The sequence below is a fragment of the Dermacentor albipictus genome, chromosome 5 (genome assembly GCF_038994185.2).
Source record: "Dermacentor albipictus isolate Rhodes 1998 colony chromosome 5, USDA_Dalb.pri_finalv2, whole genome shotgun sequence".
Classification (NCBI taxonomy): domain Eukaryota; kingdom Metazoa; phylum Arthropoda; class Arachnida; order Ixodida; family Ixodidae; genus Dermacentor; species Dermacentor albipictus.
In genome coordinates, this window is record NC_091825.1 from 142,768,694 (window position 1) to 142,795,308 (window position 26,615).

The following is a 26,615-nucleotide window of genomic DNA, read 5'->3' on the forward strand; positions in this document are numbered from 1 at the left end:
CTGTGGTAGTGGAGGAGGATTTCTCTGAATGTGACCGTTCGGTCCTACACGGCACTGCGATGCAGAACAGAGAGGGCGTCAAGCTTCGGAGCTGCAGTGCACTGTGGTTGTAAATGGATGTTCAGTTCCTGTGTTTTTGTATGTTATCATTTATTCTGCAGCTCCGCCGAGGACCCAACCTGCTTATTGAGCTTAGGACCTCCAGTTTAACAAAAGCTCCTGAAGATTCATTATGTAGGACTTTGTAACTGTAACTTTTCATTGCTCATATTAAGTTGCCTAACTTGTAGCGTGTACCTATTTGTATTTACTTTTGGTTAAATCACCAGCTTAGGAAATAGATCCGATGGTTGGTGGGCTAGCTTTGTGGAGGAATATTGTGCGGGAATGCAACAAAAGAGGGGAAATGTAGATTTGTCATGCATCACCCCTTGAGTATATCAAATACATTATTTGTGTTATGTTACCTACGGGGAAAGAAACTAGAAGGGAAATTAACATCATGCAGCCAGCCTTTGGAAGCCCTCTCGCTGTGAAGCCGTTGATTCTCTATTTTCCGGGCCTCCAATATTTGATTGACCCAAAATGTGATTGTGTGCCCTTTAGACTTGGTCCGCGTGCCCTTTAAACTTGGTTTAGACTTGAATGCAGCGGTGGGGAACACCGAAGCCCACCGTGACGTGATCACCTTCTGGGCCGACGTTTTCTGGCTTCAACTTTGACTTAATGCTCCTTCTTAGTTTTTTTCTTTCCTTTACACTGTTACCTGTGACTCCCTCTTTTGACTGTGGCAAGGATTGCCTTGATCATGGTGCCTTTTGTGTGTGTGTGCAGCTACCAACCAATGGTTTGTGCCGCCAGTCAAGGGGGACATTCCGCCTGGCTGTGCTGCCTATGGCTTTGTGTGCGATGGAACGCGACTGCTGGTTTTCGGTGGCATGGTGGAGTATGGCAAATACTCCAATGAGCTGTACGAGCTGCAGGCGAGCCGATGGGAGTGGAAGCGGCTCAAACCACGGCCGCCCCGGGGTGCTCCGGGGCCCCCGTGCCCACGCCTGGGACACAGTTTCACACTCATCGGCAACAAGGCCTTCCTCTTTGGTGGCCTGGCCAACGACAGTGATGACCCCAAGAATAACATCCCTCGGTGAGTGAGCTCCCCCGTGCAGGCTGTAGTCGTGGATAGAGCCAGTAGTACTGAGAGTGCACAAGGATGTGATAAAACATTGTTATGTTGGATTGCCATATTTACTAGATTCTAATGTTCCTTTGATATTTCATGGCCGGAAATAGAAAATGCAGTGCCCTCGATTGTGATGCACACTTCCGTTTTCATTCGTCAAAATAGGCAAAATGCAATACCTATGATTGTTGCCTCGCATTAAAGAACGGAAAATACCGTCACTGCGTGACGCTCGACTTCCGCTGGCTAGGGATACACGGAACGAAAAAGCGGTGGGTGCCGCCTCAGTGTGACCAGACAAGGCAAAACTGCTTTAGTCTACATGAAATGCGCAAATACAGTTTACAGACCTTTGCTCTTTCTTCACAGCAAAATACAAAAGAAAAACCCTAAAACTTTGTCTGAAGATCCTTCAGTTGCTTTTAATAATGTATCAGTATATTTTGTGCCTGTTTAGCGGAGAGATTGCATTGGAAATAAGCGGTATGGCCATCTTGTGCGCAATACTAGAGCTATGGCCCAGTGCTAGATTGCTTTCAACTTTGTGTGTGTTCGTGGACATAAGCTTTTGTGAAAGCATCTGTGTTGCAACTCCTGTGCAGGTACCTGAATGACTTGTACACGCTGGAGCTGCGACCATTCTCGAGCTCAATGGCGTGGGACGTGCCACAGGTGTTTGGGCAGCCCCCCCCACCGCGAGAGTCCCACACAGCAGTGGCGTACCAGAGCCGCGAAGGGCGCCAACCACGGCTCATTGTTTACGGTGGCATGAGTGGCTGCCGGCTGGGTGACCTCTGGCAGCTGGACGTAGACTCGATGAGCTGGAGCAAGCCGCAGGTTGGCGGCGTTGCTCCGCTGCCCCGGAGTCTACACTCGGCCACGCTGATTGGTCAGCGCATGTTTGTCTTTGGTGGGTGGGTGCCACTGGTGATGGACGAGAACAAGGCGTCGACGCACGAGAAAGAGTGGAAGTGCACCAACACCCTGGCCTCGCTCAATTTGGACACCATGGCATGGGAGCCACTGGCCATGGAGGTGTTTGAGGAAGCAGTGCCACGGGCACGTGCAGGCCACTGCTCAGTGGCCATCAACTCCCGCCTGTACATCTGGAGTGGCCGAGATGGCTACCGCAAGGCGTGGAACAACCAGGTGTGCTGCAAGGACCTTTGGTACCTGGAGACCGAGAAGCCGCCACCACCTTCGCGTGTTCAGCTTGTGCGCGCCTCCACAGCCACTCTGGAAGTCTGCTGGGGAGCCGTGCCCACAGGTTGGCTTTCTTGAATTTAATCTTTCGGGTTAGTCTGAAGGGATGCTAAAGGCCACAACAGAAGGTGAGACTTCCCTTTATTGAGTTTCGTGGCCAAAATGCAGCACAGGTACGTCTGTGTTAGGTCGTGAACTTCAAAGCTTTTGTTCACATTGTGGCTGTGTTAACTCTGAAAATGTTCTAGAACTCCTTAGGAGGTGTCTGATTAACCTGGCTTGCAACGTAGACCTTTTTGTCTAGTTAAGTGTTTCTCTGTAAAGAACACACAAGCAAAGTCCATGGGGTCACGGTTTGTCGGTGAGGGAACTTCAACGCGACATTGAGCACCAATCTCACTTTTGCACATATATTTTTTATCTTGCTGAGCCTGTGGTAACAATGAGAGTGAGCTTTTCAGTCTTCTAAAATCCTTATTATTCACATTACCCAAATAATGTGAAATGATCTCTCTAGCATTTTTTCATTCCTCTGTGTGTGACACACCACTTCATAGGAAGGATTGCAAGATGCTATCAGCTTACAATGGGGCAAGCTGTTTTTCTGCCTTCTAGGTGCACTGTTGGTTTTCATCATTCCCGATTGGCTAATAATGTTCACCACATTGCACAGAGATGGTGAGATGAGTGTAGGTGTCTGTACACTGGGACACCGCTTTGATCGAGGCAGCTTGAACACGAGGCTTTGGGTGTCTTCTGTGCAGCGGACGCCTATGTGCTGCAGCTGCAGCGCTATGATGTGCCACCGACCAACACCGTGCCGCCGCCTCCTGTGGCACCACCTGCTGCACCTGTGGCCACACCGCCACCAGCTGCACCTGCTGCTGCCCCAGCCACACCTCCAGCAGTGTCCCCCATTGCGAGCCCCAAGATAGTCACACCGACCCAGTTGCGCCCAGTTCGAGCTCCTGGTGAGATCCACCGCTGTTTGACTATATACTTAGATTCGAAAATTCTCCTCAAATGAGATCTCTGGAAATCCACAAGGTGAAGGTGAGTTTCATGACAGTGAAGTTATCATCCAACTCGGTATGTGGATGTCAGCTCAGTGGTCACTGGCCTCAGTGCTCAAGCTCAGGCCTATAGCAATCTGCTGCTGAGCATTCCAGGCCACAGTGGAATGCAAATATCACTTGTTTGGTAATCACATGGTCAATATTAACTTGGGGTCCTCCGCTACGGTGTCCCTCCTAACCCACTGTGCAGCTTCGGGACATTTTACTCCATCATGAAATTAAGACCTATTGGTGCTGGAGCTGCCGTACATACAGTAATTTTTTTTCACTGCAAAGCGTGTGTTTCTGTGCAACCTGTATACGTTTTCTTTGCAGCTTCATGCTGTTGTGTGTAAGGTTGTGTGAAACTGTGCAAGGTTGTGTGAGCTTGTGTTTCCTCGCTTTAATGCAGGTTTGGCTCAGCCGCAGACTCCACCCCAGAGCCCAGCCATCCGTGTACCTGCAGCTGCATCATTAGCATCTGGCCTGCGAGGTGAGCTGCTTATTTGCTAGCAGTGTCCAATGCAGTCTCAAATGGTATTTTTTTCTGGTGCGTTCCTGTCTGCAGCTGCCAATAAGTGGAATCTTGATATGCAAGAGCAGAAAAACTAAAAAGAAAGAAAATGCAGCAGCTTCAATAAGTTGGAATCGATATACAGTCAACACCCGATTTTCTGCACACCTGATTTTTCGGACATGCCCGATAATTCGGATGCCTATGTGGCACTGCCACGGTGCCCCATTGAGTCTGTATTATAAGAACATCTGAAATTTCGGACGCAAAAAACCTTTGCCGTCTGATTATGCAGACTTTATGCCATGACTGCAGGTCTGAAACGGCATTGATCGAAGCCACCACCGCCTCTCTGAACAGGTGCTCTCACATACAGATCCACTGGGAGGTGTAGCCAGCACCGCGGCATTGCTAGGCCTAGCTACTTCTATGTTCCGTTCAAAACAAAAATGGTGTTCAGCAAGTCGAACCATGCACCGGTCAGAGTCGGTGCATGGTGCTTTTGATTGAGTTGGCTCAACTAGTGTCCAAAAAATCAGACGAGAGGTTGCAAGGTGTCCGAACTTTCGGCAGTTGTTACACATTAGTGTCTATGGGGACAGAGAATGGTCGTGCTGCAAAGCAGACAGAATAATCGAGCATGTCCGAATTTTTGCAGTCCAAAAAATTAGTCAGCGACTGTATATGCAAAACACATCTGCATCTAAGAGTGATGGCATTTTTGGCACAGTGCCAAGCACACCATCTTGTATCACTGTGTGTTTCTGCACAGCGATACAGTGAATTTGAGTGCTGATCATGTGAAATATAGCAAAAGTGGAAGTATCTTTCAAAAGTAATTGTTCAGGGATACAGCCCAAGTTTGTCGCCACATGTTGCTACATGCACATACACTTGCCCCTTGGCCTAGAGGTTTCGTGGCCTATGATCTTCTAGTCATGCCGGCAGTGTCTCGAAACTCTAACAGTATCGCTATTTCTGCTTTACTTGGGTGCTGTATTAGCACACGATCACACATTCAGAGTCCTCTAACTATTGCATAACACGCTGTAAGGCGTCTGAAATTTTAGTATTTTTTATACATTAAGTCTATGAGGCTAGTTGTGTTGCCGTGGGGTGGTCTGGATAATCAAGCATGTCGGAATAATTGGTCGTTGGCTGTATTGCTTTCCAGCTACTAAATTTAGGAATTTTTATGAAAATTAGGTATACTTGTTAGATACTTGTTAGGTTTGTTTGCATGTTACAGTTGAACCCATTTATAACGATACCGATTTTAGCAATGTATCACTTATAACAATGAAAAGCTTCTGCACCGTCAACTTTTGTATGTTTCCCATGGTGAAATAACCCACTTAGTACAATGCCCTGACGCTGCATTATTGGTTATAACGAAGACGCCTGGCTGCAGGGTGTCCAAGCCAAAAGGTAGTGAAATGTGAAATCCTTGAAAAGGAAAAAAAGAAATCGAGAAATTCGAGCCGCTGCACGATGGGCCGCTGTTCCAACAGCCACAGCGCACTCATTTTCTAGCCATCTTCGCGCGGCTCTCTCCCGTCGCCCTTTCACCCCTCCGAACATGAACGGGCTGCGCCCATAGCTCTACGCCGCCCCACCCTCTGAGACACAAATGGACTGCACCAACTGCGCTGCAAACAGATTGCTCGTATGTTGCTCGCTGGCTCCTCATTCAGTGCAGTTCTGCAAACAGGTTAATCACTCGCGTTCGATTTTGTTGGTTGTGTCGAAGTCGTTCCTGGCCACGCGGTTTCTCGACTTCGCTTGACTCGCCGCTGAAATGGAACATGGCTGAACATGGCAATGCACGCCGTTGCCGGTGAAAAGAAAGTGCACGGCTATAGATGTGGACACTAAGTGCTTCTAACCGATGAGAAGATTGTTGCGAACATACTTGCATCGAATAGCGGTGGCGACAGCAGCCATGACGTGGTAGGGCAGGCTGCCTCAACGTTGTCCTCACAGGAGGCTCGGCATGACTCAGTCCCTCCAGGGCTTTGTTTTCGCGAGGAACCTTCCTCTGTACTACGTGGAGCGCTTGGATGCCTTGGAGAAGGATGTTGGCAAGCTTCGCATAAACAGGGTGTCTACCAACCGGGAAAACCGGGAATTCTCAGGGATTTTGAGTAGTCTGGAAGAACTCAGGGAAAACTCAGGGAATTTGTGCTTCTATCAGGGAAAATTAGCTGTAATTTTTTTAGAGGGTCAAAAGTCGCGGTAATGCTGGCTCGAGAAACAGACAGGACTCGTAACGAATCGTCGTCGGCTGGAGGAGTTGCCAGTGTACAGTCAACGACCGACTTTCCGGATTCCCGATAACTCGGACGGCTTCGCGGCACCACCACTATAGTGTACTAGAATAATGTTCTAGTACACTATAACCACCACATACCCCAATGAGTCAATGTATCATAACGTCTGAAATTTCAGACGGAAGAACTCTGCGCCGTCCGATTTTCTAAACGTTTTGCGTGATCGCAGGTCCGAGACGGCATTAATGAAAACCACCACCGCTGCTATTTTGATTACCTCGCCGCCTTGAAGCGGTGCTCTCGCACGCAGATCCGCTGGCAGCCGTAGCTACCACTGCGGCAACGCTAGGCCTAGCTGCTTCGACGTTCGCTGTTAAGCTTCTTGTCGTTCGGTGCCGTGTTTCTTCATTTCTCCGCTGACAGCAATATTTTTGTCTTCGAAGCTCGGAAAGCACGGCGCATTGCATAATGCTCTTTCCCGAAAGTCTGCTTCGCCTCAATACAGTTATGTAACGCGGTGAAGCGTAACAAGCGTAGGAAGGGGCAATTGTCGCGGGACACTGTATGTATTCCTTAATTTTACACGTGTGCACCCGCCCTCACCTGTCAGAGTAGGAGCACCGATATGCCTAATAAGTGCACTGACAGGCATTCAGAGCTTTTTCAGACGTACATGTGTCAATTTTAGCCCTTAAGGGCAGTAAAAGACATGAATTTATTTTTTCGGACTGCCTGATTTTTCGGAAGTTTTCGCGGCCCCTAGGGGGGTCCGAAAAATTGGACGTTGACTGTCAATTGACCAAGAGTATTCTTCAAATTGTCCGTGAGGCGAACGCGCGGTGAAAGGAGGACGAGAACAGAAAGGATCGACGCACTGAGGAATGAACGGGGAATTAAGTATGCGACCGCTTCTTTATATTATCCGTATTAGCCGTATATTATCTATCCGGTTCCCCATTGCAGATTGTTCACGAGTACAAGTACTTGGGTGTATTCCTCATACCGTCCATATGTTGGCACAGGCATGTTGATTTCATTACAGCAAAGGCATGCAAAGTGTTGGGATTTCTACGGCGCAATACAAAACTCTTTCCCCAGCAGGCTCGTGATTTTCTGTACAAAAGCTATGTTAGACCCATTTTAGAATATGGATGTACCGTATGGGACCCTCCTACGTGTACCGACCGAGATAAACTTGAGAGAGTTCAGAATATAGCAGCACGGTACGTAATCGCCAACTATGACAGAAACCTTAGTATTACTAGCGCAAAACAAACATTAAAATGGGACACCTTAGAAAAGAGAAGGCGGGCATTACGCTTTAAACTTTTTCACAATATATTTTATGGCCAAATTGGAATAGACCGTAATACGTATATTCTTCAGCCACATTATATATCCAGACGAACAGATCACGAGCTCAAGGTTAGGGAATACACTTGTAGAACTAAACTTTTCAAAAGCACCTGTTTGCCCAAAACCATTTTAGAATGGAATGGAACTGCCTGCTGCCGTAGTTAGTATACTTAATAATGAACCTTTTTCAAATGCTCTTTGAAATTTTCTTCTTTATTTTACAGTATACAGTAATTGCAGAGTTTGCTATCATTATATAGTGCTTTATTACTTAATTGTATGATGCCGTTTCCTGCTTGCCGTACATTGATATCCTGATGTACCATTTTTGTCATGTCATTTTTGCGGTTTTTCTTCTTCTCTTTTTCTCTTTCGTTGTATTGTATAGTATAATGCTGTTTATTCGATGCCATAAGCTGTTCACATTGATGTATGTAACCCCCCCACTGTAATGCCTAAATGGCGCTGTGGGTATAAGAGTAAATAAATAAATAAATAAATGAATAAAGGAGCCTGCGCTCAAAAAACAAATTGTTGGCTGATGCTGAGATGCAGGTGTCCCTCATCCAAACGAATATAAACTCTTTAAAGCAGTGAAACACAACACTGAGGCGTCTTGCGCGAGCTGAGAGTATGTCAGGACAGTTGCATGACACTGAGCATGCTATCAGTTGATAGAAATAGCTCATATTCGAAAATATTTGCTTCTGTATGCATCTCCTTTTCTTTGTACTAGAGAATGTCCAACTCGATTTGAAAATTTTTTCGAAGACATTTTATTTGCTGTGCACTTTAATAACCCCTCCCTTATATTCTCTTCTTGAATAACATAAACACTACTCCTTAGTATTCAAATTGGATTAAGTCGGTTTTCTTTAAATTTTTTTTCATATGCTTACTAGAGAGTGACAGCATAGGGCGATATGGTTTCAGCGCGACTTGATATAAAACATAGTTCTGCATCACTCAGGGAATTTTGCAAAAGCACTCAGGGAAAACCTGGAAAACTCAGGGAATTTGGAAATGTCAACTTGGTAGACACCCTGATAAAGCATGCATGGCTGACGGACATGGGCTTTTCTCGTGCAAACCAGTGACAAGTACGGGGTGAGATACTTGTGGCGATCTCTCCTCAGTGTTTCTTCTGGATTTCTCAAGCTGACAGGCTGCCGCGGCAGCCTTCTCGCAATTTTTAAGATGCCCCTTTTGAGGCCACCAAGGTGATGCCTTGGCGGTGCTTGCATATCGCTTGCCACCCGTGGCACCTCTTTGCAGTTGTTTTAGCTGCGCCATTCTTCAACGCAGACAGCCGGGCCTTGTTACATGCGATCGGAGCGCCCGGGAAGCAGTTAAATGAGTGAACACAATTAGCAGCCGGGCGAAGGAAGGTGGTGGGGAGGGGCACTGGCGTGCCTGCCTATATAGTTTTCTCATATCAGCTATGCCATCCCCCTATTTTGATTTTTTCATGCAACCTGGTTATAATAATTATCGGTTCTAACAATGGAATTTTCGTGGCACTTGAATATTGTTATAAGTGACTTCGACTGTATTTGCACATTTGGAAGGTGGAGTTTGTACCATTAGCATGTTATTTCCACTTCCTACATATTGCGAATCATTCTTTTCTGCATTGTTTTGGTCTCCGGCCTTATCAAACTGCAGACTTTTTGTCTGTGTGAGCTTTACGTAGCATTTTGTATGCAGGCACGGTGACATTGGTACGCACTCGGTCGCCTGGTGTGGCTGGTCAGCAACAGATTCGAGTCATTGCCACCACCCCAACTGGCCAACAGGTGGTCAAAACAGTCACAGGAAACCTCCCTACAGTCACGGTGAGCCAGTTCAGCCATTGCTGGTGTCCATGCTGCCTTGCCTTTGGAGTTGGGACACTGGAGTGATCAGCATGTTTCATTTTGTGTGTACATTAAAACCTCGTTTATTTGAACTTCGTTAATTCGAAAAATTGGATAATTCGGACTTGTCCTCTGGTCACGGCAGGCATATGCACTATTTAAGAGGGGACGTTGGCCTCGAGCAATACCAGTATTGATATTGCTGCTAGAGGAACAGAATTTTTAGGTATTATGTAATTTAATGTGCTTGATGCAAATATGTAATTAGATTTTCTTTATGTAATAAGAAAAATACTCTATACAATTTTTCCTGTTCCCATGTTTTGTAATGACTGGCAGAAAATGTCTTGCGGTAAGAAATGTAAAAGTTATGTGAACATATTCCTGAATGCTCAAGGAGTGCAATAAGCATTGTCTCATGTTTCTACCTCTGTTCTATCCAAAGTTTAAAAAAATTCGGAATTGTAACTTGATATGCGATATATATATTTTTTAAACTTCCTCAATATTTCAGTATGTTTCAAGGTGCATAAATGTTGTATTATAGACTTATTGTACTCCCTGACCCTAGCTATAGGATAAAGCAAAAGTTATTCAAATTGGATGGTTAGGTGAGTAACTAGGCCTCCCGGAAAGTTGCTGATTACGAAAGAGTGTTGAGAAAGGTGAAAAAAACTAGTAACCATGTGAAAAAAGCATTTTATCCTCCTGGAGGCATGAAATTGTCGTAACCAATGACTCGGAAGGCTCCAGGGGAATAACCTGGATGGGGATTTCCTCGCTACCTCCGATTTGCAACTGCTTGAAAAGCTGCCGAGGGCATTCGCTTTCCCTCCACACTAACAGCGCGACGACAGCCCTTTTCAGGGGGACACTGGTATTGATATGATGTTTTCATCAATATTAATGAAACTTTGGCTGATTTCAAATATGTAATTCTTTTTCCAATAGACTAATTACTTCTGAAGATAAACGATATTCATTATTCACCATTTGCAAAAACAGTTGAAGAATTACCGCACTACAAAAATTCATTTTGGCACATGCCTAGGAACTAGAAAACATAAGGAACACAGTGCTAGGCGTACTTTTTTGATATAGCTAATATTAGTAACTCTATAGCAATTCAATCTTCACTGTTCCAAATGTGAGTTCCCTACTTTCTGATCTAAAACAGAACTGAAAAATTTTAAACCATGAATTCCAAAATCTGTTCCTACCATTGTGCACTTCGCAGACTCCGCTACGAGCCACAACAAAAATTATGGCTCTATCTGCCTTGAAGGCAGAGATATCGCTGCCGCAAATTAGCAAGAAGTCAATAATTGGTGTTTTGAGAAAACAGAAATAAATTTACTTTTAATCAAAAGTGTAGAAAGAATTTTGCAGTGAAAGTTGCTAAAAGCCATCAGGAATGTGCTATGGCCTGACTACGGCCACCCAAATGTTATCTGAACTTTCTTATTTTTTAAGATATCCGGATGAAAATTTCAAGGTACGTTCACACCACTTAACTATGAGGAACTGCAAAGTTTCGTGAAGATGTGTTCATTAGTTTCAGAGTTATTGAGGTCTAACTAGGCGGTTCATGTATATGCCTGAGGAAGAGCCTGGAGAAATCTCAGGAGATCGTAGGAAACTGAAATTCACTGTGATGATCCCTTGATAGATTTCCCGGTGGGCTACGAAGCCCTTTAATTTTATCTCCAAAATATTTTAACAGATCTTTGAATTTGATGTAACTGCTTCAGCTTTCAAAAATGGAAGCTTGTTACACCCTGGCAAAGTCGTTCAGGAAGAGAGTAAAGAAAAACTGCACACAAATCTGAAGAGCAGTTCTTGCGATATCGCTTTCCCCAGCACCACTACTAGTGAAAAAATCCATTCCGAGAAAATGGGCCTTAAAGTGGAACACAGGTGTTTTTATTAGAAAGCTCGACGCCCCGTCGACAGCCCCTCTGCAAAAAATGATCCTGGCCCACCTGCAGCGCTTGCTCAGACAGCCAATCAGAGGTTCTTGTGCTCACATCGTGCAAGATGGCAAAAATGCGAGTTGTCTTGCTGCTTTTCGGGTTCATTGTGTTTGCACCTTGTGGGCCTTCTCCCGTAGTATTGCCGGGATTAAGTGGCAGAATTTGCCTTTCATTGTGAAGCTCGAAATCATAAATTGGGTCGAACGCGATGAGAAGTCGGATGTCCTTGCAGCGTGCAACATTTCGAGGAGCACTCTCGGCACGATTAGGGCTAAAGCGGCCAAACTTGCGACCTGGTGCCCGTGCCGCCCGACGTGTACGCACGGCTGTGTATAAGTGGTTCTTCATACTTGCCGCTTTCCACATGCTCGGTGATGACTGTAAATTCTGATGAATGCGGTGAAGCTGTTGCCAAAGTTTGGAGCGAGCTGTCAGAATTTCCAGAAGCTGTTGACGAATCAACAGTGGACGAGTTTGAGAGTGCTGATGATGGGGTCGCGACCACCCACGGGAGAGCCCGAAAACGAAGACATCGCCGGCGTCATATCGAGCGCAATTGAAAGTGGGCACAATGAGGAAAACAACGACGATCCTTTTTGCCCACGTCCTCTGAAGTGATTGGTGCACTCGCACTAGTCTGGTGCTTCTGCGCGAATGCGGAAGGTTGCAACCTCAGCTGCTCCAACTCCTTAGACAACGTGGAGTGGTGCGTGCGTCGCAGGCAGTGAAATTGCCCAAGCAGAAGTAAATGCAGGACTCATTTATGCGAAACTAAGCTGTAGTCGGGTACAGCGTTAGAAAAAAGGGGCGTTTACTCCTCCGAAGTCGATGCACATGAGCCTCCACCAATGGGCGCATACTCTCAGCTGGCTTCACGAGCCGAACGGCCGGTGACCCCGCCGATGGAGAAGATAGCCGCCCGCGCTTCGAACTAGGCCGAGTCGTGTCAGTCATGTCATAGTTAATTCCCAAACTGTTTGTGGTGGTCTATCATGCCGGAAATATTATTGCGAGTTTACAATGCACCATTTGTGCCCCGTGCGTTTATTCTGAGCCGTGATCCGGCGACGAAAGATTGCAGTGAGTATGCGAACTGGCGAGACTGCAGGCTTGCAAAAAAAAAGTGAAAAGGAACGAAAAAAAAAAAGAAAACCTATCACATGCTTGAAACTAGGTTTGTAAAATACAAAACCACAAAATATAGATCTTGTGCTATTTAAAACCAAGAGTATTTATTTAAAGCGATGGAGGAAGCACTTTTGTATCTTTCCTGCCTCGATCGTCTTCTCGACCCAGGTTTGTAATGGTTTCAATAAATGCATTGTTTCTTTAAGTACTTGCTAAATAGCAACTGATTCATCTTAAGCTTGGAAAACGAGTAGTAAATGTACCGTGTACATGTCAACTAGTGCAAAAGCCATGCAGAGCTGCTCTTCTTTTGTCCCCAGCAATGAAGCTGAAAAGCAGATGACACGCAGCTTTGTGGAAGGCGCGGAGTTATTTTGCTCTCGCGATCTGGCATGTGCTGTAGCACGCGAGAAGTGTTTATTTGTACCTAGAATTAAGCGTTTTAGAAGCACGGTTTTTTGAGCGGAACTATTTTTGTCGCGGAGGCAATCTGCTGTCGCGCTTTGGCCATCTGGGCGGGGCCTCCCTGTTTTTCTAAAGTTGTACCCGACCATAGATTCATCAATAAAGTGATTTTATAAATGGTATGTGCTTTCGTGACATCCAATTATTTAGCAGGCTTATATCGAATTACGCTCTATATCCAACTGCTAGGTGTTATTTTGCAAGTTCGATATAGCCGGGTTCCACTGTATTAGGCACGCACGCAGTCTCCCATCACAGTATGAATGCCTAGACACCTAATAAGCATGCTGGCAGCAATTCAGAGCTGTTTGTGACATTTCTGTGGCAATTTTAGCCCTCGTTTCATCCACTGTGCGTGTCTTGTATATGAGACAACCTACAGATTCTATGCTCACTGACAACTTTTCTTGGCTACGAAGCGAAAGCTGAGGGGGCGAAGCTTCTGCACATGACTATATTCGTACGCAATGTAGTCCAGGCGCACTCGGCACGGGTTTCGGCTTCGCCAACCTCGCACAACCTCTTTAGTGAAGGCAGATACAATTAACTTGGCGTGAATCAATGTTTATTCACATTTGATAAGTTCTGAACAGCGAGCATCGCAGCCTGCGTCGGAGCTCCCAAGCAGCCATGTAGTGTCGTTTTGGACGCGCAGCTGACACTGGCGTCAAAGCCGGCGCAGCAGTTAGCTCGCATGCTCACTAGTTTGTACGTGGGTGCGATTTCCAGATGGGTTCGCTTGGTTTCCGCGAAGACGCTGCAAGCACATTTTTTGTGTGTGCTTCAATCCTCTTTTGCTGCTAAAGTTGGTCAACAGCCTCTCAGGGAAGTTGATTGGCGGGACAACAAGCGGCAAACACTCACTAGAAGACACGGGCGCCATTTTGCAGCAGCCCACGCCGAATGCACCCAACCACACGCAGCCGTCAGGGAGGCCCTTTTGAAAGGTTCGGTTGGCGTAAGCTCGCGGTCTTCTGCCGCAAGCCACTCGTACTCGTGGCGGAGCAGGTCCTTAACAGGTGAAGATCCGGGCTTGTTTCATGACCATGTCGCACTTCACTGGCAGAGACAGATCATGCATTTCAGCTACGTACACCACAAGCTTGGCCTACAGCTCCCGAAAGCGTCCCCACTTCGGTCCGTGGGCAATTCTTTGCTTGCCGTCACACATGAAAACTTTGCTTCGCTGCTGTCGCCACTGTCGTACCACCCGTTTAGAAACATCGAACTTGCGGCCCGTTGTGCACTGATTTGTTTCTTTGGCGTAAAGGATGGCAGCCCTCTTAAATGCTGCTGTGAATGAGTGCCGAGTGTTTAGTGGGCCTAGAGCACTCGTGACGACTGAGGAAGCATGGAAGTAGCACGTAGCCGGCAGTTGAGTCGAAAGCTCAAACTAAGAGCTACAATGAAAGAGAAACACGTGAGTGGTGTCTGCTCTTCCATGAACTATCGATACTCTCTGCAAGCGCTGCTGTTCTGGGGGTGCTGCTGCGAATGGAACAGCAGCACTTCTATCGACACTCCCCCATAAGTGTTGCGTGTGCTGTAAAACTCTAAAAAATGTTGAACACCCCTTCCGAAAAGCGGAAAAATGCGCAGGATAGCGAAAGCTACGGATAGGGCCATAGAGTAAACATAAAGTCGTAACTATGTTGTAGCTCCCCTGATAACTCGTTAGTCTTGCTTTTTTAGTGGTGGAATGTTTTGGTTTCGATTTTAAGTCGACCCCCCCCCCCATTTCATATATTCAAATTAAAAAAAAATAGATTGACTTACAGTTGTGTAAATACAGTACAGTATGTAGTATTGTTTATCAAAAGCATAAATGGCATATAACTTTTCACCACCGTGGCCATAGTATGTACCTAAAACATGAGAACTTGCACAGTGGGGGAGGCTACGTCACTTAGGTAGCCATACTTTACCGGCTGTACAGCAATTATTTGCACTCTCTGAATAGCCCTGTGCATTTGAAGAAACTGATTACAGTAGTGCCTTATATCTAGAAAAATTGGCTAAGTCGAAATTTTCCACAGCATTGAACCATTTACCATGCATGCCTTGTATTTATTGCCCTTTATCTGGAAGTATTTTTGGGCCAAATTGTGCATATCTTGAAATCTTGACTGAAATGGTTAATTTTAGGGCTTTCAATATGATGATCTTTCAGAATTTAATGAACCACTTACTGCATTTCCCTGGCTTTCAATACATTGAGATTTCACTATGTATTGTTTCGTAGTTGTGGCTTATGGTGCCTCCACTGGGTTCTCTTGCAGCAAACCCAGCAGCAGGTGCAGCATGTTCAGCAGGTGGCTGTCTCCCCCTCTGTGTCGACCACTGGCGCTCTGCCCGCGGGCCAGGCGCAGCAGGCACAGCAGCAACAGCCCATGTCTGGCATGGCAGCGCTGGCAGCGGCTGCGGCTGCGACCCAGAAGATGACGACTGTCACCAGCTCAACTGCAGCTGCGTCTCCAACATCAGCCATCCGGGTGGTCTCCCCCTCGGTTCTGGCACAGCAGGGGCTCAAGCTCAGCACTCTCCCCATTCAAGGTGCCTCCTCCTTTTCTCAGCACCCGTGATTATGGACCAGTCAGAAGGGTAGATTTAGTGTCGGCTAAAGCAAGTGTCACTCGGTGGTGATGTCAGTTCGTGCCATCACATTAGAAAATGTAGCGACACTTGCTGCAAAGAGGCACTCTAAGGTGAATGCTTTTGGTGAATTAGCTTCAGTTTGTCCACTTCCCCAAAAATGTGAAGCCTCAATTACTGCTGTTGTAACAGTTAACAAAAACAGGAAAAAAAAGTGTGTAGTGTGTTGTAGGCCATTATACATGCAAGGATCCTTTTACAAAATGTATAAGGAGGCCTCTGATGTTTATTTTTTTTTAGATCTCGCACAGGTATTAACAATAGCAGCCTTTGCTCATGAGATAAGCATGTTAATAGTAATGACTGGCAGTACCATACCTGCCAACTCTTCAAAATTTTCCGTAAAATGTACAAGTTTCGAGCAGTCTTACGATTTTACGAATCTTGCTTGAAATTTTACGGAATACGTTTTATTTGTGGGAAAAAACAATGTTAAAATGTAGTAAAACTACACCCTGGTACCTAGCACCGCCACAAAAGGGCAGTACATATGCGTGGTATCACCATCAGCAGCTGCAAGGTTGTAGTGACTTCTGTCGTCTAAAGGGGGTCATGAATCGATATCCAAAGCTCGATAGTGCTGATAGCACCTCTAGCGCCTCCGCAAATCTGTTGCCATGCTGTTGCCTTTGTGAGTGCGGGCGCACAAGTTTGGACATCAGTCAGCTTGAGTCACTGTGTTGGCCTCTGTGTGACTAGCTGCCGCGTCGGACGCAGTGCGACTCCAGCCTGTCGCAGCTTTGCAGTGCAATGGCAGGCTCGAAGCCCCGAGAGTACTTCCAAGTCTTTTTGAAATCGTACACAGCAGAATTTCCGTGCTTCGTGCCGTCGAAGACAGGGGAGAGGTTCAGATTCTGCACCACGTGTGCTTGACATGTGAACATCTCACATGGCGGCAAGTCTGGCATCAAGGTCCACATCGCTTCGAAAAAGCATTAGGGATACATGTGAGCTGTGGACAGCCAGCCAAGCCTAGCAAGTTTTGTGCGCAGCGACAACGACCTTGGTGTGATATGTGCAGAATGCCTCTTCATGGCGTCTTTAGTTGAACATAACATCCCGCTGAATTGTCGGCGATCATGCCGGACCACTTTTCCGGAAGATGTTCTCCAAGTGCAAAGAAGTGAAACGCTACGTCTGTGGACGAACAAGGACGACATCAATTGTTCAGGAAATGGCCGCCGACACGAAGACCCCTCTTGCTGGATGCCCTGAAACGGCAAGTATTTTTGATCGCTGTGGATGGCAGTAACAATAGGGATATGCAGCGTTACCCTACTGTTGTGACATATTTCGTCAAAGAAATGGAGTAGAGTCGAAAGCCACCTTCTTTGCCTCGGGATAATCCAAGAGGAAGCGACGGGTGACAAGATTGCAAATCTTGTTCTGGACGAGATGAAGTCTCGGAATTTGCCTATTGGAAACCCGTTGGCTGTATGTTCAGACAATGCCAATATCATGATCGGCAAGAAAAACAGTGTTTGTACTGTATTGAGAGAGGCTCAACCAGGGCCTCTCTCTCACTAGAAAGTCTGCTGATTGTCAAGGGGCATCAGAGTGGTACTTGCTTTGAGCAAACCTGCACGGAGAAGTTTCTGAAGCAGGCAAAGTCGGCAACAGCAAAATCATTACAAAAATAAATTGTGCCCCAGTTGAGTTATCGCTCTTAACTCTCCAAGACACGGATTTCACTTGCAGTTGTGAAAACATGAGTCAGCTTGTCGCAAAAAGTAAATTCCTTCAAAAAAAAAAAAGTACTGCTGCGCACCCCCCCCCCTCGCCGTGATAGTTTTACGAATTTCCAAACCTTCAGGTTGGCGGGTATGCAGTACAGTCGACCGATAAATTGGACACCGATAATCAGGACATGCTCAGTGTTTTGGAGAGCATCGCAGCGCTGCCATTGGCCCCATAGACTTAATGTATATCATCATCAGCCTGGCTACGCCCACTGCAGGGCAAAGGCCTCTCCCATGCTTCTCCAACTACCCCGGTCATATGCTAATTGTGGCCATGTTGTCCCTGCAAACTTCTTAATCTCATCCGCCCACCTAACTTTCTGCCGTCCGCTGCAACGCTTCCCTTCCCCTGGAATCCAGTCCGTAACCGTTAACGACCATAGATTATCTTCCCTTCATGTGCCCTGCCCATGCTCATTTCTTTTTCTTGATTTCAACTAAGTTGTAATCGACTCACATTTGTTCCCTCACCCAATCTGCTCTCTTCTTATCGCTTAAGGGGGGAGGCGGGGATCAGAATTAACTTTTTTGTTTCTTCACAGAAAGGGCTGAAATTTGGCACACACACTGCACATTGCAATAAAGTGACAAATCTAAAATTTCATTAGGATATCTTAATTAGTTTTCGTTTTATAAGAATTTACAAGTTCCATGCTTGTGGAAAGCCTGGCACAGTAACGAAACGTGATAGGGAGCTGGGAATACCTTGCATGTTTGCCCAGATGTCTAATCTACATCAAGACAGTGTTCGATTTTTTTTTTAGTGCACTAATAATTTTTTGCTCAACATAACATGCACATGACTGTGCTTCACTGCATAGAGCCATGTCGTAATTGTGAAATAATTAAATAATGGAAAGATAAAGAAACATTTCAAGACTGTCTTGACGTACAGCACAGCTTGTGGATCACAGAAAAACAAACTGGGTCAAAATCGGTCCAGCCATTGTTGTGCTACGCTTTCCACGAGCGAGGTGATTGACAAAAAACATGCAATTGAGAAAACTGGCTGCAAAATTTTAAAAGCACTGCAAATTTATTAAAAAGCACCAGGGCTGTAATATATTGAATCATTGTTGTCAGGCATCTTCTTACACCTTTGCCTCATTGTTTGGTGGGCTTTGGATGCCTTCTTCGGGCGTTCTTTATCCTTTTCTTGCGCCGTCTGGAGTAGTGCATGACCACCATTTTCACTGCCAGACCGAGCCTGGTATCGCAGTGTACCCACAGAACGCTGTTGGCATTTTGGGCACAGAGTTTTAGCGATCAAAGAGTTCATCGCGGAAACAGGCATAATAATGAACTCACAGTCACAAGGGGCCGAAATTTGTTCTTGGCATTGCTGCTTCCGCTAAGTCGCGGACACTGCGCGAAGGGAGTCGCGAACGCTGCATGCCTGCGCTTCTGCAGTCACCGCTGACACAAAACGCGGCTCGAGGCGCGTCTGAATCCTGCGACGATTCGTCTGGTGAGCCTTGAGTCACCATACAGTATGTAGCTTGTCGACGGTTGGGGCTCACTCGCAGGCTGCGTGTCCCTGTCGCGCGATGCATCGGAAACGCACACCGTCTCTGCCGGCGATGGAGACCTTCGACCCGCGTTGCCTCCAACAACGCGATCTCGGCTGCCGACTCGCGCGCGTCGTACGCAGAGCCCCCTTTGGCACGTCTTCCGGTGGCTTGGTTATCAGTGTCGATGTCACAGGGCGATTGTCGGCTTAGCTGCTGGAATCGCACGGTGCAAGATAACGCGGCACGTTATCCCGCGTGTTCAGTCGGGTTCTCCGCTTCTCCCGCTGGCCGCCGTCTTTTTCTCGCCGTAGGAGGCTTGCGCTTCCGTTTTCCAAAGGCATGCTTCATTTAAAAGTTCTTTTCGAACGAGTGACGATCCATCACTGACCTGGGAGCTTTCATAAATCCGAATTCTGCGAGTGTTAAACGAAGAAACACGCCGGCGTGGTTTTCAAAGCAGACAACTGCGGTCCGCTGTGGTTGCCAGCTTGCCCGCTGCTGCAGCAGCAACCAATGGCGAGACGCCTTTCAGTACGGCGACCAATCGGAGGCCCGCTTTCATCGCAGGGCCCGTGTGACCGCCTCTAGCAGACCCGCGCTTCTTTTGTGTTTGTGTGTTTGTTACAAGATGGCGACGACCGAAGAATTCAGAAAGGGAATGGCGAAACTTCGAGCTTTCGAACGATACCAAGATGGCGGCGTTCGGTGGCGGGAAAGACGAGTTACGGCTCCGCGAATTGCGGTGATTTTACGCGAATTAAAGCTGTTTTCTCGCCCTACGCACTCATAAATTCATTTTTTTCGGGCACTTTTAGTGCGTTTTCAGTCAAACCATTTTGATACAGTGTACATTAGGCATTGCAGATACCGAAACGCGCCGTTGCCAAAAATCGATCTTTTTTGCGATTTTCGCGATCTGATTCCCGCGTCCCCCCTTAACGTTACGCCCATCATTCTTCTTTCCATAGCTCGTTGCATTGTCCACAATTTAAGTAGAACCCTTTTCGTAAGCCTCCAGGTTTCTGCCCCGTAGGTGAGTACTGGTAAGACACAGCTGTTGTACAGTTTTCTCTTGAGGGATAATGGCAACCTGCTTGCTGTTCATGATCTGAGAATGCCTGCCAAACGCACCCCAGCCCATTCTTATTCTTCTGTTTATTTCCGTCTCGTGATGCGGATCCGCAGTCACTACCTGCCCTAAGTAGATGTTATTCTCTTACCACTTCCAGTGCCTCGCTACCTATCGTAAACTGCTGTTCTCTTCCGAGACTGTTAAATATTACTTTAGTTTTCTGCAGATTAATTTTTGTACCCACCCTTCTGCTTAGCCCCTCGAGGTCAGTGAGCATGAATTGCAGTTGGTCCCCTGAGCTACTAAGCAAGGCAATATCATCAGTGAATCGCAAGTTACTAAGGTATTCTCCATTAACTCTTATTCCCAATCCAGGTCTCTGAATACCTCCTGTAAACACTTAAAACGTAAATGTTTTTTGGATACATTTGATAGTTCAGATTTGTTCGCGTTCCCCGTTGAGCCCGAATTATTGGTCGTCGAATGTAGTGATTAGGAGGCATAGTGTAGGTGAGCAGTACAGGGAGATGTAGGTTCTGTTTGATGATTGAAGTGTACAACAGGATTGTTCTCATTTGCAGGGAGCCCTACTGGTACTGGAACCGTGAGGCTGGCAGCCCCAGGCACCCTGCTCAAAGCGGGCACCACTGCAGGTGGCAAGCAAATCATCACGGTGCACAAAGGGGCTACAGCCACATCCCAGCCTCAAATTGTCACCCTCGTCAAGACAACACAAGGTGTCACTCTGGCCACGGTGAGAAAAAAATTTTGTGTGAAGTGATAGGCCCTATTACTTCGCTGTTTTCAAAATTTCCTTTCTTCCTTCTTTCCTAGCGTTCGTTCTTGTGTTCTGTTCTGTGCTGTCCTGTGTACTCTACAGGCTCTCTTTTCTTTTTTTCCTCGTTGTCTTGGGCCACATGAATACTGACAACAATGATAAGATAGCAACACTCGAGGAGCCATTGGTCCAAATCGTCCACATAGTTGTGGTGCATGTAGTGCCATGCTGCGCACAAGCTAGAGTGCCGCCATACGCTCTGTTGCCTTGTCCTGAAGCACGGTTGAGACAGTAACGGCTTATGTTGATCAGAATTTCATTAGTGTACCGGGCACTGCTGCCTACACCAATTGGTGTCGCCGCAGCGCTGTTGTTTGTTTGTACAGACTGGATCAAGTTTCATAACATTCATAATGACACCCAGCTGCGTGGACATGAGCAAGTGGCACAATGCTTTTGCATACTTAGACAACACCCAGAGAAGTTCCTGCATTAATTTTTTTTTCTTCATTCCGTCAGTGTGTGTGTGGTCATGGTGTTGTCGTGGTGTTCAACGGTCTTTGCTGCGGCGTGTTGTGTTTATGTGAACGAGAAGTTGACATTGTTACATCCATGGAGCTCTTGGATAGCAAGATTGTTGCTGCCATTGCACCTTGCCTATCGTCAAGCGCCAGTGATGACAACGACGATGTGGAAGTGGATGAAGGCCCTTCATTATATGACGCGGTGCATCCTTTGAGCATCATGCAAGCTTTCACAGAGAAGCGGGCTCTTGTGGACAAACTTGCTCGCTGCCTTAACGAATTTGAAGATGTCGCGGCAAGGCCACCATGGCGGCAAGTGAAGATCGCCGATTTTTGCGGCTTATCCACAAATAAAGCCCGTCTGAGTGCGTTTGTTTGAGAGCATCAGGACATAATTCTTTTCCGGCTGGTAAGTAGCTTTTAAACTAGCATTGGCGGTTAATTCGTACATTAAGTGCGTTCCTAAACGTCGTTCCCGGTCAACTACGTATTAAGAAGGTTTTACTGCATCGGGATTTCACTGTATATAGTGATTGTTTCCCATTATGAAATCCTTTTTACCCAGCATGTGGGTGAATATCAAATGCTATGAAATTTTTTTAATTGCAGTAGCATATTTTGTTCAAGGTTCTTCAAGTAGATACAGTAGAACCCTGCTGTTACGTTGCTCACTGCTGCGTTTTTCCGGCTGCTACGTCGTTTTCATCCGGTCCCGGCATAGCTTCCAGAGGATCCAATGTATAAGAAACCCCGCTGTTGCGTAGTAGCTGTGAAAACGTTCCCGCATGATGCGTTGCCACCCGAACCCCTGGGCTAAAGTAGGCAACTCGCTCCAACCGCCATTTTGGCTTTTGACGAGTTTTGACCGGGCTTGGCCGGGCTCGGCTATGGAACTGGCTGCAAGAAGCTGAACGCCAGTTCGAGAGGCCGCCACCAGGTGGCCATTTGTGAAAAATGCTCTCACTATCATCACTGTGATTACGGCCACCGCATAGTTTGTTGGACGGGCCGACTCATGGAGGACGGAAACTCGGGAGAGGCCCTGATGTCACTCTTTGTGAAGGAAGCTGGAAGTTGGCGTTGCTCCGCCTATCAGGCCAGCTCTCCTCTCTTGTTTACATTTCTCGCGAAACCACGCCGCGCTGCGCGCAATCGGGCTGCTCGGACACGCGCGCTCCGCAGTAATACTAAACAATCGTTACCTCGTTAGCATGATTACGCCAAAGAGGGCGAAATTTCCCGCGGATATTCCTTCGTCCGTTGCCATTGCCGTGGCGCGGTGACGACGAGGAGCACGAGCCGCATGATGCCGGGGAGTTGCCAAATCCTAGCTTTGGAGAAGCCGTCGTGGCTCTGGACCTCCTCCGCAGGTACGTCGCACCTCACAGCGACGCTGGCAGCAATGCAGCCTTCCAGGCTATTGAGAAACGTGTGGTGATTTCTAGCGAGCGAAAGAAACGGCAAGCCACCATTCTAGACTTTTTTAATTTCTAAGCGCACTCTTTGGAAATAAATTGTCTATAGTTGAAGCTGCACTTTTTCATTCATTTTTGGAGCTTTCCTCACTTTTGCGTTTTCCCGGCTGTTACGTTTTTTTCCTCGGTCCGGTGAAAAACGTATGAACGGGGTTCCACTGTATTGTGACGGGTGTGAAAAAACTGAGCTTCCAGATTTAAACAGCAGAACTCCACTTGCATGCAGAAGTGGCATCCTCAAACAATTGATTTTTGGCATATTTTCATTTTTTGTGATGTTTTGTGTGACTAGCACCGGACATGTTGGCATTAACAGGCAACAGCGTTGCTGGCAGCCTGCTATGATAGTGTGCTTGGCATTGGGCCAGGAATGCTGATGCCTGCAGATACTGGAGCACCCGGTGCTAGTCATGGAAATCTTCTGAAGTGAAAGTATTCCCAAGCCTGATCTCTCGAGAATACTGCCTGCATGTATTGGACTGGTCGGTGAGCTGGCAGTGGCTCGATTGGTACTAACCTCTTCCCTTTGTGTGTGTTTCTGTTCAGATGCCCAAGGTGAGCCTGATCCAGCAGGCTGGCAAGGCGTCGCCACAGGGCAAGGTGATCCCCCAGGGCGCCACCATTGTCAAGCTGGTCACCACACAAGCAGGCGGGACTTCTACCAAGCCCACCCTAATCACAACCTCGCAGGCACAGCAGCAGCCCACTTTGCTTGGTCTGGCGGTAAGTCTTGGTAGTGTCTGTAATGTCTGCTTGGTTTTTCACTGATAACAGCTAGTTAGAGGGACATCAACAGGTGCATTTAAAAAGACCGATCTTTGTCATAAAACGATGCGCAGTTTTTGGTATTGTCCCAGCGTCCAAGCACACCTGGAGCTTTCCAGTCAGTATTATTCCCGCAGGGAGTTGGTTGGAAGCACATGATTTACTAAAAGGCGATAGCAAAGCTTTAACTCGGTCTGCTCGCTGGCAGTGCTCAAGAACCTGTGAGAAATCGGTCTTGTACAGACGCGAGCCTCAGCAGAAGCCATTTTCATTGCCTAGGTGATTTCTCATCTGCTGATGTCTGCTCAGATGGCTCCAACCTCTCTGTGCATAGTATCTAAGACAAAGCACAATATCGCATACTGCTGCATTTGCTGCAGTAGTGCAGTTGCTGTAGAATTCTGTTGTTGAGCTTAAGTTAGATTCCCAGCCATGGCAGCCATGTTCCATTCGGGGCCCACTGCAAAAATTGCTTAGTAGCTGAGCTATGGGTTTGTCAGAAAACCCCAAGTGGTTAAATTTATTCAGAACCTCTACCCTACAGCGTCTCATGGTGCTTGTGCTGCATTGGGATTTTAAAGCAAATCAGTAAACTGTAAGAGTCGCTAGAAAAAAGTCTGCATTCCCAATAGAAGGCGGAATGTTGTTGGGTGCACGATAAAGAACCCCAGGTAGTCCGGTGCCCTTCCCTATGGCATGCCTCGTAATCAGATAATGGTTTTGGCACATGAAACCCCAGAATTTAATTTTTTCCTTGACGTTTTTTTTTTTTTTCATGTTTTGCACAAGTGCAGCTAGAAAGTAGCGAGCACTACTGTCATCATGGCACCAGTAGTGTTGTTACATATGCTCTGGGTGTGGTGAAAGCTTCTGCTTACGAAGCATTTCATAGCTTCACTATCTGTGTTTCAAACGTGCCCAATTTGCTTGGGTGTGTAGGGTGCTGCAGGCACCAGCCCGAAGGTGACCATCCTGCGAACACTGCCGAGCAACATGGTGACAGTGGCAAAGCCTGGCTCGCCAGCGTCTGTTGCCACTGTGGGCAGCAGTCCCAAGCAACAGCAGACCATCGTGATAGCTGCACCCAAGGCGGGTGGCCAGCCAGGCACCGCCAAGCTGCTCACACAGGCAGGCGCCAAGGCGGGTCCTGGTGGCATCCTCGTGGTGACCACTCATCCGCAGGGGAAAGCAACTGTGGTGGGCACTGCCGCTGCCACAGTTGAGGCTGGCAAAGGTGAGAGATAGCTGTTGTTTCTAAGAAAGAACGAATGCTTGAACATACTACAGTCGAAGCTCAATACATCAAACATCGCGGTGATCACGAAATAGTTCGATATTGCCAGAATTCAACATGTAAGATCACGTAAAAAAATGCATAAAGAACTTGTACAAATCAATCAATGAACCAATCGTGGTGCAGTAAATGCTCACCTGTAGCTGCACACAAAGTATTTGCCGTATTTATTCGGATCTAGGCTGATAGTTTTTTTTTTTCAAGTAATCATATACCAAGCTCTAGGGTCACCTTAGATTTGAGGATTTAAAAAAAAACGAGCCAGTTTGTAATTGAAAATGAAGCAAAGTCAGTATCGCAGCCGGTATAGCTGCGCCAGTAGTTAACTGAAGTACACGAGCGACGTAGCTATAAGGTGGTTGTGGTTGCTGTGTTGACCTGTGTCATTTCGATTTATCCATTATATGTCCGACCCCACTCAGGAAAAAAAAAAGCATGCAATTTTCAAGGTGATATAGTAAGTGTTTGATTACACAATAATTCAATATGTTTTCAGTGTACGATATATTGAGGTTGGACAGTATTTCTAACTAGGTTCTGGCGAAGCTCTTGTGCTGGCATGCAAGGATAGTTCACAAAAGTTGTTAAGCTTAGGCTTTGCTTATTTTTGAGAGCAGCATAATTGTTTTATTGATGAGCACTTAATTTGCCTGATTGGGTGTTGCCAAAATCTATTTTGTCATGGGGAGCTGTTAAAGGAATTTCGGGCTGAAATTGCCAGCTACCTTTTCATTTTTGAGTCTTGTCTTGCCACATACCAAAGCTTACCTTATGATGATACTAACCTGTTTGTAATTGCACACGGTTATTTGGCATGTCGACACTGTTTTGATTGCGTGCAGGTGCCAAAACAACATCGGTCAACGTGCTCCCACTGTCAGCCGGCGGCCAGCTAAACTCAGTCACCTCGCCGAGTGGTGTGAAGATGATTGTGGTCTCGTCAGCGGGTCTGACTGGCCAGCAAGCATTTACACTGCTGACTACAGCTGCTGGTTCTCGTGAGTTCAACCACTGTTTTTTTCACTGCTGCTGCCATCTCTTCCTTACCAGCTTGCCTGTTTGTTTGTGGTCAGTTTTTCCTATACTTGTGCTGCCTTTTCATAAACTATTCTGCACAATGTCTGAACTTTCAGAATTGGCGAACCATGCAAACCAGCTATGCAAGTGTGAGATGTGTGCACAAATAACCCCTTCAGGCGCGAATTAAGAAAAACACGGAGGAAAATTGTGGTTACTTCAAATATTGCCTCTAAATAGCGACCCAAACTCAGTGGTATGAATGAAAACATGTTTATTGAGCCAACAAAAAATTTTTCTGATGTGTACATTTGTACACATGGCGCCTCCAGGACGTAAATTATCTTGACGGCCACTTACACAAGGAGTAACTGTTCTCAGGTGCTGGTAACTTGGCAAAAGTACTTAAGAGTGTATTTACAATGCATCTCAGCTTGCCTGCTTCGACGGATCCTACTTTTTGACGTGAAATTAATAGTAGCAATCCTTTGTGGCACTTAGGCAGAGGAAAACACCGCATTTGCGACAGCAAACTCGAGACTTTGAAGCACAGCCTGTGTTTCGGCACCTTTGCGGGAAGTTGGCACTGATGTGAATAGGCCAGTGGATATTGCCATCAAACCTTGTGGAATTTGTTGGCAAGGGCATACCGACATGTGATTTTCGGACAGGACTTGGAGAGCTGGGGCTTGGTCTACCCCTTCTGTTTGGCGCAGTCCTGTTGCTTGAAATCAAACTGCGTGCAATGTCTGATTGAAATGCCATAACATCTTTCACTTCCTTTT

General features: G+C 46.6%; 1 protein-coding gene across 1 annotated transcript in view; it reads left to right on the forward strand.

Moving 5' to 3' along the window:
- Positions 1-26,615, forward strand: part of Hcf (Host cell factor) — a 46,945-nt gene that overhangs the window by 3,232 nt on the left and 17,098 nt on the right. The window contains exons 2-11 of the mRNA XM_070539092.1: positions 835-1,147; positions 1,786-2,450; positions 3,151-3,357; positions 3,854-3,934; positions 9,289-9,416; positions 15,283-15,556; positions 20,559-20,731; positions 23,301-23,477; positions 24,459-24,753; positions 25,656-25,811. Coding sequence (XP_070395193.1) covers positions 835-1,147; positions 1,786-2,450; positions 3,151-3,357; positions 3,854-3,934; positions 9,289-9,416; positions 15,283-15,556; positions 20,559-20,731; positions 23,301-23,477; positions 24,459-24,753; positions 25,656-25,811 — 2,469 coding nt within the window. The remainder of the gene's footprint in view (positions 1-834; positions 1,148-1,785; positions 2,451-3,150; positions 3,358-3,853; positions 3,935-9,288; positions 9,417-15,282; positions 15,557-20,558; positions 20,732-23,300; positions 23,478-24,458; positions 24,754-25,655; positions 25,812-26,615) is intronic.